At 42.8% G+C, this 18,637-nt stretch overlaps 1 protein-coding gene across 1 annotated transcript in view; it reads left to right on the top strand.

Annotated features, from left to right (window-relative positions):
• Window positions 1-760: 760 nt before the first annotated feature.
• Window positions 761-18,637, top strand: part of brinp2 (bone morphogenetic protein/retinoic acid inducible neural-specific 2) — a 177,703-nt gene continuing 159,826 nt past the window's right edge. Inside the window, exon 1 of the mRNA XM_056293300.1 lies at window positions 761-1,110. Within this exon, the coding sequence (XP_056149275.1) occupies window positions 761-1,110 (350 nt within the window). The remainder of the gene's footprint in view (window positions 1,111-18,637) is intronic.

Raw genomic sequence — 18,637 nt, 5'->3', positions numbered from 1 at the left:
TGTGGAAAAACTGCATCAGAGTGAGCGATGACTGCCGTTCGCTGAACGCACATTTTTTTTAAATTTTTTTTGGAGATTTTATAGTCGTTCCAGATCTGGTTGAGCTTGTCTCGGAGTATCCATCTATTTTCTTTGTTACACATGCAGATTAAATTTGTATGCAGTTAAAGACAAAAATCTTTTCATTAACGAGAGCATGAAAACGAGCATACAACAAGCTCAACAGAAAGAAGTGACCCCAGCATTTGTCTGCGCTACTTCTTGTGAATAGTATTTTTTTCCATTCTTTTTTTTTTCTTTTTCAAAGCAGACAATATCAAGCAGGGGAAAAGAACCAATGGAAGCATTACTGCCATTTCTTAAAAAGTTCAACGTTAAACAAAAAAAACAACTGATTTTTAAGTGTGTGCTACTATCAAAATGTAGGGCCATTATCTCACCATTTGAAATGCAACATCTACTACCATTAAAAGGAAGAGGGGAACTGAGAAAAGCAGCAAATTTCTTTTGCATAATTGTTTCCTGCGGTAACCTCAAAGGACTTCTCTTTTTAATGTTCTAGATAAAAAATGGGTGCTTTTCTTCAGTGAAAAGGTAACCAAATGTTTCTTTTTCTCCTTCCCTGTCTCCTTGTTTTCTTCTTCTCTATCTATACCCCCCCGCCTCTCTCTCTCTTCTCTCTCTCACCTCCAGGCCAGTGGGAGGTTATTGTCAGAAGAAATGCCGGTCCCAGGTGCCCTAGTACATCACCACCGGGACCATGGCAACTCCTTGGCCAATGAGAAAAAAGAGGTCCTCCCATGGCTCTGCCCCTCTTGCTAGATGGTCCGCACCCTCCTTGATGCTCCAATGGTTGCCGTGGGTGTTGCTATGGCTGCCGTGGCTGGGCCGAGCTGAACTAGTGGGCAGTGGAGGACAGGGGAGTAAGACCCTTCCCGGCTCACCATTCTCTTCCTCCTCCTCCTCACCATGGGCATTCAATGCAAGGCAGAGCAGAGGGCAACTGGATTGGCTTCTGTCAGAAAAAGGCCCATTCCACCGCTGCCCAGAGTACACCGAGTTCAGAGAGCGGTTCCAGCAGGGATTTTCCACAAGATACAAAATCTACAGGTGAGAGGAGCCTTTACAAGTGTCTGTGTGTGTGTGTATGTGTGGGTGGGTGTGTGCGCGCAACCTCGTGTCACACTTTTCCGCACTCATAGTCACGAAAATCTATCTATTAAATCATGTCCCGGAGCACAATTGTCAACAGCATTTTCAAAAGTCTCCATTTTAGAGATTTGAAAATGCTGGAGTAGCATGGACGCTTGGTGTAAACATTGCAAAAGATGTGCATTTTTAAAACAAAAACGTAATTGTGTGGATGTAGCCTAAATTGTACTGTGAAAGTAACTGTCTCGACCTTTTGTGTAACAGTGAGAGATAGGAGCGCCATCTTAAAAAAAAAATAATTATAATGGATTACATTTATATAGCACTTTATCTAGACACCCACAGCAACTCACATTGAAGGGGGTAACTCACTGTGAGGGCAATTCATATTTGATGTTTGCTTACTTTTAATCTTTCACCATGACCTTACATTGCTTAGATGGATGCTTGAAGTCCATGGGTAGTAGAACAAAAGTGGTCTTATAAAGTGTCTTCTCCAGGTGCACAAATAAGGGCCTATTGTTAATTGTTGACTGTATGGGAGACTCACTGAGTGTAGCAAGTCTGTACTCAGTAAATTGGAGAAATGGCCTTGGTGGATGAGAGCTGGAAGACATGAAATAAGGAGAGGAAGAACAGACAACTGTCCTATAAGAGAGACTGTACAGTATTGATCGGTGCGCATTCAGGCACCTGGGCTTGGATGTGTCTGTTCATGAACATATACTAAAATTGTGTGACAATACTGTAAGAGATTTTTGTCTCGTTCCTCATTTCTGTCAGTGTGGAATTCAGTAATTGCCACAACACTCACCTCAACCACCAACAATGTGCAGCACCCACCTGGGTGATGCATGCGAGCCATTTTGCACCAGAATGCTCACCACACGTCAGCTTGAGGTGGAGAGGGAGGAATCGTTGAGCCAGTTAGACAGGGGGGGATGATGAGATGGCCAGATGGAGAGAACCAGATTGGGAATTTTACCAGGACACCGGGGAACCCCCTTGTCTTTACGATAAGCGCCATGGGATCTTTAATGACTACAGAGAATCAGGACCTCGGTTAAACGTCTCATCAGAAGGAGGGCATCTCCTACAGCACAGTGTCCCCGTCACTGCATGCGGGCATTGGGATTTTTGTTGTTTTTTTTTTTTTTTATTAGAACCAGAGGGAAGACTGCCCCCTACTAGCCCACCGACCCCACTTCCAGCATTAACTCATTTTCCCGGGAGGTCTCCCATCCAAGTACTAGCCAAGCCCACACCTGCTTAGCTTCTGTCATTCAGCAGAGCCAGGGTACATACTGGTATGGCTGCCGGCGATTAATTGATCAAGATGGTCCGAGTATGGATGAACTGATCAACAAAACTGGGAGTTGCTACTGTTAATTATGCAGGATGCGTTATTTTTTTCCCCCACCCTCACTCTGGGAAGATCCACCCCTACTCTGATTCTGACTGGCTAACACTAATCCTAACCCCACCCTAACTCTAACCAACCCAACCAATAGAGGCAACCGGTACTAGCCAGTAGGTCGAGTCTTTGTGAAATGTGGGTGGGAAAAGAAATAAGGTATGTGGGACGAGCTGGTAGTGTGGTCAGCATTGAGTGGTCTCACTGGACATGCTCTGTTAGGACTAATCAATGGGCTGGACTAATCAGTGGGCATTGGCTTCTCTAACCAAGTCACTTTAACACTTGTCTCAGCACTTAAGGAGGTGCTATTTCTAATGTTTTAAAGGGAAGTGCCACATAATAGAGTTAATTTTTATGCTTTTGTTCTATGAAGACTTTTTGTTTTTATAAATTTCCTGACTTTTTCAATGAGTTTTCAAGGTCAAAGAAAAGTCAATTCATTGTATTTCATCAACAACAACATTCCTCAGCCTTGGATAGTTAAAATAATCTCTTTAATTGTAATTTTTCAACACTTAAGTGTTTGGACCTCTTGACACTACTTACAATAGATGTTTCATGCTACTATGAGGAGTTGATTATCAGTCTCAATTTAATTTTGATACCCAAATTAAACTGAAATTGAGTTGAATTGAATTTAGGGCATCTGACGTACAATTTTGCCAAGTCAGTATATGGATTGACAAGACCATACTGGATTGGTCGAGACCTGTGTTAACAACAGCCGCCATTGGTGCTGTTCCCTCAAATGGTACCAATGGAAACTATAAAATCTGCTGTGGCGACCCCTGAAAAACAGGGTACAAGCCGAAAGAAAAAGAAGATCAATCTCAGTTTAATTTTGAACCTGTATTTGACCGACATGATCAAATTAGCCCATCAGCAAGAAGGTAAGATATTGCTATATAATAATTTCAAATGCTTGTCTCCGGGTTGGACTCTCCTCAAGCATCAAAACATTTCTCACTCTTATCTTTTTTATAATTTTTTGATTTCCCCCCCTCCCCCCTTTTCTCCCCAATTGTATCCAGCCAATTACCCCACTCTTCCGAGCTGTCCCAGTCACTGCTCCACCCCCTCTGCCGATCCGGGGAGGGCTGCAGACTACCACATGCCTCCTCCGATACATGTGGAGTCACCAGCCGCTTCTTTTCACCGGACAGTGAGGAGTTTCACCAGGGGGACGTAGCACGTGGGAGGATCACGCTATTCCCCCCAGTTCCCCCTCCCCCCTGAACAGGCGCCACGACCGACTAGAGGAGGCGCTAGTGCAGCGACCAGGACACATACCCACATCCGGCTTCCCACCCACAGACACGGCCAATTGTGTCTGTAGGGATGCCCGACCAAGCCGGAGGTAACATGGGGATTTGAACCAGCGATCCCCGTGTTGGTAGGCAACAGAATAGAATGCTATGCTACTACCCAGACGCCCTTCTCTCTCTTATCTTGACAATAAATTCACCAACTATCAGAGGAGGAATGTAGATCTTCGCAACAGGAGGCAATGCTTCTGAAAGATGAAGTCATTCTTCCATGCAACACTGCTGCTTTTGTCCACGGGGGGGGGGGGGGTACAAAGTCAACAAAAACCAAAACTGCCATTAGCAGCTTTAATGTTTGCGTAAAGCAGTGTTTCTCAACCGGGGGTCCGCGGACCCCTAGTGGTCCGTGGTGTAATTGCAAGGGGTCCGTGAAAATAAAATATCTTTAAAAAAAAGATCCTATGACATTTATAGAAATAGGATTATTTTACTCAAATGTGACTGAGACCTTTATCTACCTAAACTATAAAGGGTAACATGACTTTTTTCTCTAATTACATCTGTTTCACAAGTGTAATTTATTGTATTTTAATAAGAGATCTCGCTCCCGTTTGCATTGTTAAAAGTTACTGCATAAAAATTCTGTTGTTACATATATCTGAAAGTTACTGAATACATATTCTGTTTTGTTACATATATCTGCATAAGAATTCTGTTTTGTCAACTATATCTAAGTTACAACTGAAAGCTCTTATTTTTGCCCCAAAGAGTGAATAAATGCTATAATGCAATTTAAAATGCAGTTTCTACTGTTTCTATCAAATTGCAACCCCCCTCCCCCAAGATCAGGTGGAGGGGTCCTCAGGGTAGATCAAAAATACGCAGGGGGTCCAGGACCCCAAAAAGGTTGAGAACCACTGGTGTAAAGGAACAATCTCAGTCTCATTTTAGGCAATCTCATTCGGTGAAGCACATGGATTTAATTTTCTTGATAGCTTGTGTGTTAAAGTCAAAACGTGCGGAGAACGTTTCAAAAAATGGCAATTTTTTTTCCAGAAATGAGTGTTTCCAGTAGAACGCCCCTTTAAAAGTTGCAACAAGTTTTATCCATCCATCCAGCTAGTATCCAAGCCGCTTATCCCAATTGGGGTCGCGGGGATGCTGGAGCCTCCCCCAGAAGTCAAAAGGGTTGATAGATCAAGTTCTGCATTGAAACGCATGTGTTAGAACCTTCCCCTTCACCCCCCCCCCGGACATACAATCCTGTCATAATGTAGTGTACTTTGAGCACCGAGGACAAAGTGTGGAACTTATTGGATTGTGATTTGGGTGTACCTCGGCTTTCCCTGAACCTCAAATGGATGTAGTGGAGAATCAGGCCATGGACTAGCTTTCCTTTTCATATTCACTCGGCTTAGCTTTGCCTTTGAGTGCTGGGCACATCGGACCCCATTTTTATGAGAATGACTTTGTACAAATATTGTATGTAAAATGTGCCCTTGCCCCTTGGCACATTGTTAGTTGAATAAATTATAAATGAAGCTTTGTAAAAGTTAAATTGATTTAGTTCATCCCACATTTTTCACTGAGTTATAACTGAAAGATTACATTTTTTCATTATACATACTTTGATATCAAAAGATGGGTTTCTCACTGAGCGATGTTTTCTGCACAACTCAAGAGAAACCTGTGTCTCCTTTTGTGCGGCTCATCGTGGTTGCCAGAGCTCCTTTAAACAACTATTCTGTCAGAGGCACACCTGGAAATTTTATGGAAATACTTTTATGAAAATACTTCAAATATCCATGAAAGTATTACACACACACACACACACACACACACACACACACACACACACATACTGGGCAGCACAGTGATGCAGTGGTTACAATGGTTGCCTAACAGCAAGAAGGTCCTGGGTTCGATCCCCGGGGTAGTCCAACCTTGGTGGGTCGTCCCGGGTTGTCCTGTGTGTGGAGTTTGCATGTTCTCACCATGTCTGCGTGGGTTCCCTCCCACAGTCCAAAGACATGTAAGTCAGGTGAATCGGCCATACTAATTTGTCCTTAGGTGTGGATTTGTCTGTGTGTGTGTGTGTGTGGGCCCTGTGATGGTCTGGCGGCCAGTCCAGGGTGTCTCCTCACCTGCCACCCAATGACTGCTGGGCTAGGCTCCAGCATATCCCCGCAACCCCGAGAGCAGGATAAGCGGTTTGGATAATGTATATATATAAAATGTATTATGTGAGCCTGCACTTTGGTGTCTGACCAGTATTTTGAAACAGGACTATTCTTTGACGTTTTTGCCCATAGCCATTAAGAGCAACAGCAGGCAGCTGACAATAGTTGTGTTCGAGAGCATTGTTCAAATGGGTCGTGAGTGGCATGGCTGCAACCTAAGAAATGATTACACAAGTGAAGATATTTTTGTGGAGTCAAAAGTGTCTGTTGGAAGCTGGCAATGAGGCATGTAAATGGCATTTACTAAATGTTTGATTCGGGGCCCTGAAGAAGTGAGATGTGTGACCCGTAAATGATACAGGGACTCTCGGTGCCAGAATGAGGGTTTATGTCAGCACCTATCACCATTATTGTCATTTCAAGTTCAATACCCAATTTGATGGATATACACGCTATCCACTAAACCAGCTATTTAGATTTTCATTTCCTCAAATTGCAATACATATTCTTTTTACTTTGGCATCTATTCTCTCTCTCTCTCTCTCTCTCTCTCTCTCTCTCTCTCTCTCTCTCTCTCTCTCTCTCTCTCTCTCTCTCTCTCCAGTGCTTGAAAAAAAGGTACTCATATGTTTAACAATTGCCACAGCTGTGTATATTGTCAATTTTGGGCTTGATGGAAAATTATATCTTCTTGTTAACTGTCAGGAATTTCTTTCAGAAATGATACCTGATAGTGGGTATTTTTTTAAAAATTATACCATTGTGAGGAACATACTATATACCAGGGCAAAGCTAGGCTCAGTACAGAGGAGACGAAACATTCTCAAGGGGCCTTTCTGATAGTCATTTTAAAATTCACAACTGTGAAATAGCTGATATTTATCTATCCATCTATATATATATATATATATATATATATATATATATATATATATATATATTTTTTTTTAAGATAGCTGTCGGGAAAAAAAACCTAATTCATAGCAGTACAAGCCTGTTTCGTGTGTCACGCACATTCACAACTGTGAAATAACTGATATCTATCTATCTATCTATCTATCTATATATATATATATTTCATTCATTTTTTTAAAAGCTAAATTTAGGAAAAAAAACTAATTCATAGCAGTATAAGCCTGTTTCGTGTGTCGCACAGCTGTGCTATGAATTAAAGTTTTTTTCCTACATCTAAAAAAAAAATATATATATAGATAGATAGATAGATAGATAGATAGATAGATAGACATAGATAGATAGATAGATAGATAGATAGGTAGATAGATATCAGCTATTTCACAGTTGTGAATGTGCGTGACACACGAAACAGGCTTGTACTGCTATGAATTAAAGATTTTTTCCTACATCTGTCTTAATATTCTGTTCCTCATTTGTTGAGCACTTTCATCAACACCATTGATGGTTTCCAAAAAAAAAAAAAACCAAAAAAAAAAAAAAAAAAAAAACCGCTTGACAGCAGGTGATTGCTTATGGCATGAACCAGGCTTGTACTTTCTCATAAAGAACTTATTTGACTCACTGGATTATATATATATACATATATATATATATATACACTACCGTTCAAAAGTTTGGGATCACCCAAACAATTTTGTGTTTTCCATGAAAAGTCACACTTATTCACCACCATATGTTGTGAAATGAATAGAAAATAGAGTCAAGACATTGACAAGGTTAGAAATAATGATTTGTATTTGAAATAAGATTTTTTTTACATCAAACTTTGCTTTCGTCAAAGAATCCTCCATTTGCAGCAATTACAGCATTGCAGACCTTTGGCATTCTAGCTGTTAATTTGGTGAGGTAATCTGGAGAAATTGCACCCCACGCTTCCAGAAGCAGCTCCCACAAGTTGGATTGGTTGGATGGGCACTTCTTGCGTACCATACGGTCAAGCTGCTCCCACAACAGCTCAATGGGGTTCAGATCTGGTGACTGCGCTGGCCACTCCATTACCGATAGAATACCAGCTGCCTGCTTCTGCTCTAAATAGTTCTTGCACAATTTGGAGGTGTGTTTAGGGTCATTGTCCTGTTGTAGGATGAAATTGGCTCCAATCAAGCGCTGTCCACTGGGTATGGCATGGCGTTGCAAAATGGAGTGATAGCCTTCCTTATTCAGAATCCCTTTTACCCTGTACAAATCTCCCACCTTACCAGCACCAAAGCAACCCCAGACCATCACATTACCTCCACCATGCTTAACAGATGGCATCAGGCATTCTTCCAGCATCTTTTCATTTGTTCTGCGTCTCACAAACGTTCTTCTTTGTGATCCAAACACCTCAAACTTGGATTCATCCGTCCACAACACTTTTTTCCAGTCTTCCTCTGTCCAATGTCTGTGTTCTTTTGCCCATCTTAATCTTTTCTTTTATTGGTCAGTCTCAGATATGGCTTTTTCTTTGCCACTCTGCCCTGAAGCCCAGAATCCCGCAGCCGCCTCTTCACTGTAGATGTTGACACTGGTGTTTTGCGGGTACTATTTAATGAAGATGCCAGTTGGGGACCTGTGAGGCGTCTGTTTCTCAAACTAGAGACTCTAATGTACTTATCTTCTTGCTCAGTTGTGCAACGCGGCCTCCCACTTCTTTTTCTACTCAGGTTAGAGCCTGTTTGTGCTGTCCTCTGAAGGGAGTAGTACACACCGGTGTAGGAAATCTTCAATTTCTTAGCAATTTCTCGCATGGAATAGCCTTCATTTCTAAGAACAAGAATAGACTGTCGAGTTTCAGATGAAAGTTCTCTTTTTCTGGCCATTTTGAGCGTTTAATTGACCCCACAAATGTGATGCTCCAGAAACCCAATCTGCTCAAAGGAAGGTCAGTTTTGTAGCTTCTGTAACGAGCTAAACTGTTTTCGGATGTGTGAACATGATTGCACAAGGGTTTTCTAATCCTCAATTAGCCTTCTGAGCCAATGAGCAAACACATTGTACCATTAGAACACTGGAGTGATAGTTGCTTGAAATGGGCCTCTATACACCTATGTAGATATTGCACCAAAAACCAGACATTTGCAGCTAGAATAGTCATTTACCACATTAGCAATGTATAGAGTGTATTTCTTTAAAGTTAAGACTAGTTTAAAGTTATCTTCATTGAACAGTACAGTGCTTTTCCTTCAAAAATATGGACATTTCAATGTGATCCCCAACTTTTGAACAGTAGTGTATATACACTCACTGGCCACTTTATTAGGTACACCTTGCTAGTACCGGGTTGGACCCCCTTTTGCCTTCAGAACTGCCTTAATCCTTCGTGGCATAGATTCAACAAGGTACTGGAAACATTCCTCAAGAGAGTTTGGTCCATATTGACATGATAGCATCACGCAGTTGCTGCAGATTTGTCGGCTGCACATCCATGATGCGAATCTCCTGGTCCACCACATCCCAAAGGTGCTCTATTGGATTGAGATCTGGTGACTGTGGAGGCCATTTGAGTACAATGAACTCATTGTCATGTTCAAGAAACCAGTCTGAGATGATTCGAGCTTTATGACATGGCGCGTTATCCTGCTGGAAGTAGCCATCAGAAGATGGGAACACTGTGGTCATAAAGGGATGGACATGGTCAGCAACAATACTCAGGTAGGCTGTGGTGTTGACACGATGCTCAATTGGTACTAAGGGGCCCAAAGTGTGCCAAGAAAATATCCCCCACACCATTACACCACCACCACCAGCCTGAACCGTTGATACAAGGCAGGATGGATCCATGCTTTCATGTTGTTGACGGCAAATTCTGACCCTACCATCCGAATGTTGCAGCAGAAATCGAGACTCATCAGACCAGGCAACGTTTTTCCAATCTTCCATTGTCCAATTTTGGTGAGCCTGTGCGAATTGTAGCCTCAGTTTCCTTCTGCTGCTGTAGCCCATCTGCCTCAAGGTTCGACGTGTTGTGCGTTCAGAGATGCTCTTCTGCATACCTCGGTTGTAATGAGTGGTTATTTGAGTTACTGTTGCCTTTCTGTCAGCTCGAACCAGTCTGGCCATTCTCCTCTGACATCAACCAGGCATTTTCGCCCACAGAACTGCCGCTCACTGGATATTTTCTCTTTTTCGGACCATTCTCTGTAAACCCTAGAGATGGTTGTGTGTGAAAATCCCAGTAGATCAGCAGTTTCTGAAATACTCAGACCAGCCCATCTGGCACCAACAACCATGCCACGTTCAAAGTCACTTAAATCACCTTTCTTCCCCATTCTGATGCTCGGTTTGAACTGCAGCAGATCGTCTTGACCATGTCTACATGCCTAAATGCATTGAGTTGCTGCCATGTGATTGGCTGATTAGAAATTTGCGTTAACGAGCAGTTGGACAGGTGGGCCTAATAAAGTGGCCGGTGAGTGTATATATATATTTTTTTTATTTTGATATACTTTATTAAACCCCATTGGGAAATTATGCTCTGCATTTAACCCATCCTAGCTGTGTAGGTAGGAGCAGTGTGCAGCCACCGTGCAACGCCCGGGGACCAACTCCAGTTTGTCTTGCCATGCCTCGGTCAGGGGCACTGACAGGAGTACTAACTCTAACATGCATGTCTTTTTGATGGTGGGAGGAAACCGGAGCACCCAGAGAAAACCCACCGCAGACACGGAGAGAACATGCAAACTCCCCACAGAGGACAACCTGGGGTGACTCCCAGGGTTGGACAACCCCGGGGTTCAAACCCAGGACCTTCTTGCTATGAGGCGATAGCGCTAACCACTGGACCACCGTGCTGCCCATATCCTATCCTATCCTATCCTGTCCTATCCAATCCTTAAAAACAAATTATCCCTTACTGAGCCAAGTAAGCCTGTCTAAGAAAGTTGCAGTGAAGCCGCTTTGTCTGAAGAACAAAAAAAGAAAACAGGTTACCAGTCACGTTCAAATGTCTCAGCACCGAGGACAGCGTTCATCACTCTGCACGTCGGGCGGCGAAGGGTTCAGCACCACCGCTGACAGACAGAGACAGGCCAGCGGCACCGTCTCAGAACCACGCCCGTCTTACATGGGAATGACGTAAACATACAATAGACTACAAGGCCTACTCAAATATAAAACACACAGCGGTCTACGTCACTAGAAGGCTTATTCAAACCTAAAATGGACGGCAACACTTTGCATTAAGTGCATGTAATAAGGGTTCATTAATATGTAATAAAACCCTTATAAGTCCTTATAAAATGCTTAACATTGTGTTCATGAAACTATTTATGTTAATAATAGCGCCATAAACACGCTTTTGACCACTAGGTGGCGCTTGAAAAGCCTACTTTTTTTCTACGTTCGTCATAGGTTAAGTCCAATCTGCATAAAACTTTTCATTTCGCATCAAGGACCGTCATGATTAGAAGTTATTAAAATAATTTTGCTAGTCCACAAAATGCAAAAGTAATGACTTATAAAGTCCTTACTACCTATTTACTAACGCTTCTTAAGAATAATTTTATAAGGACTTATTACCCATTAACTAAGACTTTTTATTTTTTATACAATAAAATTTATAATTCCAGTATAATTCTATTATCCTCTTTCAATGCTGTATTCTGTAAGGTGTGTAAACACAACATCAATTGCACGTTGTCCGTCTTGGGAGAGAGATCCCTCCTATCTTGCTCTCCCTGAGGTTTCTTCCTATTTTTTCTCCCCGTTAAAGGTTTTTTTTAGGGAGTTGTTCCTTGTCCAATGCGAGGGTCTAAGGACAGGATGCTGTGTTGCTGTAAAGCCCCTTGAGGCAAATTTGTAATTTGTGATATTGGGCTATACGAATAAAATTGACTTGCTACCAAATAGACACAGTGGTCTACAACACTACAAGGCCTTTTCAAACATAAAATAGACACAGTGGTATACAACACTATACAAGCCGACTGAAATACAAAGTAGACAGTCTACAGCACCAGGCAGTGACACAGACAAGTGCCAAGATGCTGTAAGCATGGAGTTTAACTACAGATTAATATTCTAACACTCTGACTGATTTCTTCATAACCAAAATTTAAGTTAATAAATAATAGATATGGGTGTTTCACACACCAATTGTTGTTTAGTATAATCCAGTTGTGTATTCTACCATCCCCCATAGAACAAAACAATCCAAACAGGTTAACGAACTTTGCACATATCACAGCCTCTTTTTAAAAGTTCATCCTCCTCTCCTTCATGGTGGTAAACCTGCCAACCACTTTGTCACTGTCAATGTTTATGTCCCGCTCAACACACAGCAAAGTGGGGCTGGATAGTTTGGGTTCATCCATGCACAAAATGCAAATCTATCCAACTAGCTAAGTAAAATGGAAGGAGTCTCTGTCTAAATGTCTGTATTTACGTATATGTCTGTATGTGTCTGTCCTTCGATTTTCTCGACTACCGTGCGTCGGATCAACTTCAAAATTGGCAGATGTATTGCTGAGGAACCAATGAAGTGCAGTGTCACGTGTGATGTTGTTTGGATGAGCAGTTGTCGAGAAAATTGAAGGAGAGACATACATACATACAGACGTTCTTCCCATGGCAGCTGGACGGACAGCGCCACTCTGCCATTGCAACCCACATTGTGGTCGGAGGGGGGATTACACCCGAAGGGCTACTGCACTAGTAGCCGTCCCGTGCCCCCAGCGGTCGCTCCACTTATGATACACATCTTGCAGAAATGAATCATGCCAACACCCCACCTCGTGCTGTCCTTCTCATTCTCTCTCTCTCTCTCTCTCTCTCTCTCTCTCTCTCTCTCTCTCTCTCTCTCAATATGGACTGTCAACAAAGGAGAAGCTGAGACATGTCTCTCTCCATCTTTCTATTCAGTCTTATGTTCCCACTATAGTTCCAACTTTTTTCTCTCCTTTGTTTTTCTCCTTTTTGCTCTTTATCTCCCTCAACTTGAGATGCCTTCTCTGTCAAATGGAAATGACAGCATCCGTTTCAGATAAAGAGGAAGTGTAGTGCGAGATGACAGGTGAACTTTTTTGACATATTTTTGACATAAGTGGGGCAGATCTTGATATGGGTCCATGTTTTTTTTTCTTCCCTTTTCTTTTCTTTGTGGCAGGGCACTGTCAAAAGTCACAAAGAAGGCAACTACTCTTCATACTCTTACAGATCTCTCTTGGTCTGTGTTTCTGTCACTGCAAACAACGTGTCTTGTCTCTTAAGATTTTCAAGGTTTTGGCGAAAGAAGTCCTCTTTTTCGTTATTGAAACAGAACTTCTACTTAATTTCTGGTGGTTTTATAGCCTCTTAAAATGATTTATTTCTCAATAAATGCCTCTTTTTTTTTCTTTCCTCTGCCAAGGGGAAAGAACATTCATCGTTTAAGAAATTTATCAAACATCCTCTCTCTTTCTCTTCCTCTCCGAAGGGTATAGTCAAGAGTCTTGACTGGAGATTTAGATGTTTGTGGTATATTATCATCTCTGAACCTTTTCCCCAATACTATCTCAGGGCTCTATCTTACACCTGACGCAAAGCGCAGCACAAGTGTCCGTTAGTGTCCGACCGACACAGTTGTCATTTTCCCATCCAGCGCCCACGTTGTTTAAATAGCAAATGTAATTGCACCCATTTGAGCACCCATGGGCATGTTGGCCTTAAAATGAGGTGTAGTCAGGTGCATTGTTGGTGCACTGCTATCTTGAGGTAGCAGAAAGCAACTGCGCCATTGACCAACAACCTGCTCAATGGCACAGTATGTTCCTGCTATTTCAAGACAAGTCAAGTCAAACTTTATTTCCATCCATCTATTATCCAAGCACCTTATCCCAATCGGGGTCACGGGATGCTGGAGCCTATACCAGCAGTCATTGGGCGGCAGGTAGGGAGACACCCTGGATGGACCACTGGTCCATCACAGTCAAACTTTATGTAGCACATTTCATACACAGGCAAAACAATGTGCTTTACATAAAGCAGAGCGAAAATACAAAAGGCAGCTTCCCCTGCTTTAGAGTTAGTCTGAGGGATGAGGGATGGTTAAAAGACCACTGCCTTTGGACTCGAGAGTTCTTGCTGGTTTGTATCTAATTAGCATGCTTTTTATATACCGAGGTGCAAGGTCATTTAGAGCTTTGTATATAAGCAACAGAATTTTAAAATCGATTCTAGTTTTGACAGGGAGCCAGTGCAGAGCTCCAAGAACAGATGTAATGTGCTCATACTTTTTAGTTCCAGTGAGAACACGTGCAGCCACATTTTGAATTAACCGTAGTTGCTGCACAACTGATTTTGGGAGGCCGGGGAATAGTCCATTACAGTAGTCTAGTCTACTTGTTATAAGTGCATGGATTAATTTCTCAGAGTCTGATTTTGATAGAAAAGCCCTTAGTTTTGAAATGCTTTTAAGATGGAAGGTTAATTTTGTGAGATGATTGATTACACCCAGATTTCTAGCTTTGCTTTTGCACTCCAGAGACAAAGAATTGAAATGAGCTGCAATCCTGTCTTTGAGTCTTTGTACCAAAATGAGTATTTCTTTTCAATTGTAAAACGTTCTCTGACATCTATAAATTAATATCGTCAATTCACTGATTTAGGGAATGTACGGGATCTAGGTCATCAGGAGATAGGGGTATGTACAGTTGTGAATCATCTGCATAATTATGGTAATTTATTTTGTGTTTCTGTATAACGTGCAAGTGGGAGCCTATAGAGATTGAATAGTAATGGTTCAATAATCAGGGCAGCACGGTCATCTCACAGCAAGAACATCCTGGGTTCGAGCCCCGGGGTAGTCCAACCTTGGGGTTGTCCCGGGTTGTCCTCTGTGTGGAGTTTGCATGTTCTCCCCATATCTGCGTGAGTTTCCTCTGGGGACTCCAGTTTCCTCCCACAGTCCAAAGACATGTAGGTCAGGTGAACCGGCCATACTAAATTGTCCCTAGGTATGAATGTGTGTGTGTGTGTGTGTGTGTGTATGTCGACCCTGTGTGATGGCCTGGCAGCCTGTCCAGGGTGTCTCCCTGTCTGCCGCCCAATGACTGCTGGGATAGGCTCCAGCATCCCCACGACTCTGAGAGCAGGATAACCGGTTCGGATAATGGATGGCTGGATGGGTTCAAGAATCGAACCTTGGGGTACCCCACACGTAATACCCACTTTGTCTGAGGTAAAGTCTCCAATGAACACAAAGAGCTGCCTTTCCTGTACGTTGGTTCTAAACCAGTTCAGAACCGGGCCAGATAGGCTGACCATTTTAAAGGGCGCATTATTCAAATAGTAAGATACACCTACACTCACCGGCAAATTTATTAGGCACACCTGTCCAACTGCTCGTTAACGCAAATTTCTAATCAGCCAATCACATGGCAGCAACTCAATGCATTTAGGCATGTAGACATGGTCAAGACGATCTGCTGCAGTTCAAACCGAGCATCAGAATGGGGAAGAAAGATGATTTAAGTGACTTTGAACGTGGCATGGTTGTTGGTGCCAGACGGGCTGGTCTGAGTATTTCAGAAACTGCTGATCTACAGGGATTTTCACGCACAACCATCTCTAGGGTTTACAGAGAATGGTCCGAAAAAGAGAAAATATCCAGTGAGCGGCAGTTCTGTGGGCGAAAATGCCTTGTTGATGCCAGAGGTCAGAGGAGAATGGCCAGACTGGTTCGAGCTGACAGAAAGGCAACAGTAACTCAAATAACCACTCATTACAACCGAGGTATGCAGAAGAGCATCTCTGAACGCACAACACGTTGAACCTTGAGGCAGATGGGCTACAGCAGCAGAAGACCACACCGGGTGCCACTCCTGTCAGCTAAGAACAGGAAACTGAGGCTACAATTCGCACAGGCTCATCAAATTGGACAATAGAAGATTGGAAAAACGTTGCCTGGTCTGATGAGTCTCGATTTCTGCTGCAACATTCAGATGGTAGGGTCAGAATTTGGCGTCAACAACATGAAAGCATGGATCCATCCTGCCTTGTATCAACGGTTCAGGCTGGTGGTGGTGGTGTAATGGTGTGGGGGATATTTTCTTGGCACACTTTGGGCCCCTTAGTACCAATTGAGCATTGTGTCAACGCCACAGCCTACCTGAGTATTGTTGCTGACCATGTTCATCCCTTTATGACCACAGTGTTCCCATCTTCTGATGGCTACTTCCAGCAGGATAACGCGCCATGTCATTAAGCTCGAATCATCTCAGACTGGTTTCTTGAACATGACAATGAGTTCACTGTACTCAAATGGCCTCCACAGTCACCAGATCTCAATCCAATAGAGCACCTTTGGGATGTGGTGGACCGGGAGATTCGCATCATGGATGCGCAGCCGACAAATCTGCAGCAACTGCGTGATGCTATCATGTCAATATGGACCAAACTCTCTGAGGAATGTTTCCAGTACCTTGTTGAATCTATGCCACAAAGGATTAAGGCAGTTCTGAAGGCAAAAGGGGGTCCAACCCGGTACTAGCAAGGTGTACCTAATAAAGTGGCCAGTGAGTGTATACAGGCAGGTGCACAACGCTTGTTCACTCTACTTGTTACACACACACACACGGAAATGCAGCAGCGTACAAATACAAAAGATTATCAATAAAAACATTACAACGTGAAATATTATCATGTACATCACAATAGTTAAAAAATAAATGTCAAATGGTTATAATATTTATCAGAATTATGTTGGGGTTCACATCAGGCAGACGGCAGATGGAGAGACCTTCTGGACAGACAGCACGGGAAAAACAAACAGCCCGACGAAATGGCAGGAGGCAAAAGAAAACAGATTTGTTTCTATGGTGATGTTGTATTGTTTACAATGAACGGAAGAAAATATATTAAATAAAATTATTTTGTTTCATTTAATATTCTATTGCAAACTCAAAATTAATGTTAAATTCCCTCCAACACATAAAATCCCTCCAAAAAGTAAGTCAAGTAAGCAAAGTAAAGTAAGCAAAAAAGTTAAAATATTTTCAAGAGGTACTAAACACTTAAACATGCTTTTTGAGCTGTAAACTGAATGATATGGCTCTCCGGTGATGAAATACATCAATGCCAGTGTTAATATTGACCCTTCTTACCAAATTTATGAAAATCGGCGCATTTCATGGGTTGAAAATGGCTCAACACGCCATCTGCTGTTTTAAATCAGCACTGAACCTTGACAGGCCAATGCTGATGTAGAGTCGATCAGTTGTGACTTATCTACATAATTAAATTTAAAAAAAAAGAAGTTAACATTGAAGATTAGTGTGAAAATGGGGGCCAGCTGGTCAGCACAGACTTTCAGACAGGAGGGTTACACGCCATCCAGGCCCGATGCCTTCCTGGTCTTCTGTCTCTGGAAGAGCTGGCACACGTCCTCAACACAGATCCCGAGTGCGGGTGAGGGGTCGGTGGGGCAAGGGGTGCAGTTGGTTGTATGTCGTGGCTGGAGAGGGTGAGGGGTGTGAAAGTTTGCTTTTCAAATCTGCAGTAAAACCCATTTAGGTCGTATGCCAGTGGATGGTTCTCTGCAGTGTGGGGGGATGGTCCCCTGTAGTTGGTAATGTATTTCAAACCTCTCCAGACTGATGATGGGTCATTGGCAGAAAGCCTCTCTTTCAACTTTTCAGAGCAGCACCTTTTTGCCACTCTGATCTCCTTTGCGAGTGCATTTCTGGCTTTGTTGTACCAGATCCTGTCTCCACTCCTGTAGGCTTCCTCTTTGGCCTGATGAAGCTGTCTTGAGTTTTGCTGTGAACCAGGGCTTATTGTTGTTGATGAAGGTACAGAAAGTTTTAGTGGGCACACACACGTGTCCTCACAAAAGCTGATGTAAGAAGTCACAGTGTCAGTAAGTTTGTCCAGGTCTGTAGATGCAGCCTCAAAAACACTCCAATCAGTGCAGTCATGGCAGGCCTGGAGCTCCAGTTTTGACCCATTGGTCAATTTCCTCACATTTTTAACCACAGGCTTTGCAGTTTTTAGTTCCTGCCTGTAGGCTGGGTTAAGATGAATTAGACAGTGATCAGAGAGTCCCAGGGCTGTACGGGGGACAGAGCGATAGGCGTCCTTTAATAATGGGTAGCAATAATCCAGTGTGTTTCTGTCCCTGGTGGGACTTGTAACATGCTGTCTGTATTTTGTGGCTGAGGTTTGCTCTGTTAAAATCCCCAAGGATAATGAGATGGGAGTCTGGATTTGTGCACTCCATGTTTGTAATTTGATCAGCCAGGTGTTTTAATGCCTCTTCAACACAGGCTTGGGGTGGGATATAGACACCGACCAGAATGAATGATGAAAATTCACGCGGTGAATAGAATGGTTTACAGTCGATTAAAATGGTCTCTTAAGTCAGACCTGCATGATTTCTTCAACACTGTGACATCCGTACACCAACCTTTCTTTATGTAGAAGCATATGCCGCCACCTCCCGATAGCTCCATTTCGCAGTGCACTCGGAGGATTTGGAACTGCAATAGGTGAAGTGTACTGTCCGTGATATGCTCACTAAACCAGGTTTCAGTAAGGCACAGGGCGGCAGATCTGGAAAAGTCCGAGTTTTTTTCCATTTTATCAGTAGGGATTTGTCCATGTTGTTGGCCAGAGAGCGTACATTCTCCAGGTGAATTTACAGTAGCGCGATTCTACATAATCTCTTTTTTTAGAGTTTAACGAGAGTGCCG

This window comes from Lampris incognitus, chromosome 14, assembly GCF_029633865.1.
Source record: "Lampris incognitus isolate fLamInc1 chromosome 14, fLamInc1.hap2, whole genome shotgun sequence".
Taxonomy (NCBI): Eukaryota; Metazoa; Chordata; class Actinopteri; order Lampriformes; family Lampridae; genus Lampris; species Lampris incognitus.
Note: the sequence above shows the minus strand (reverse complement) of the source record. Positions and strands in the feature narration are given on the sequence as shown.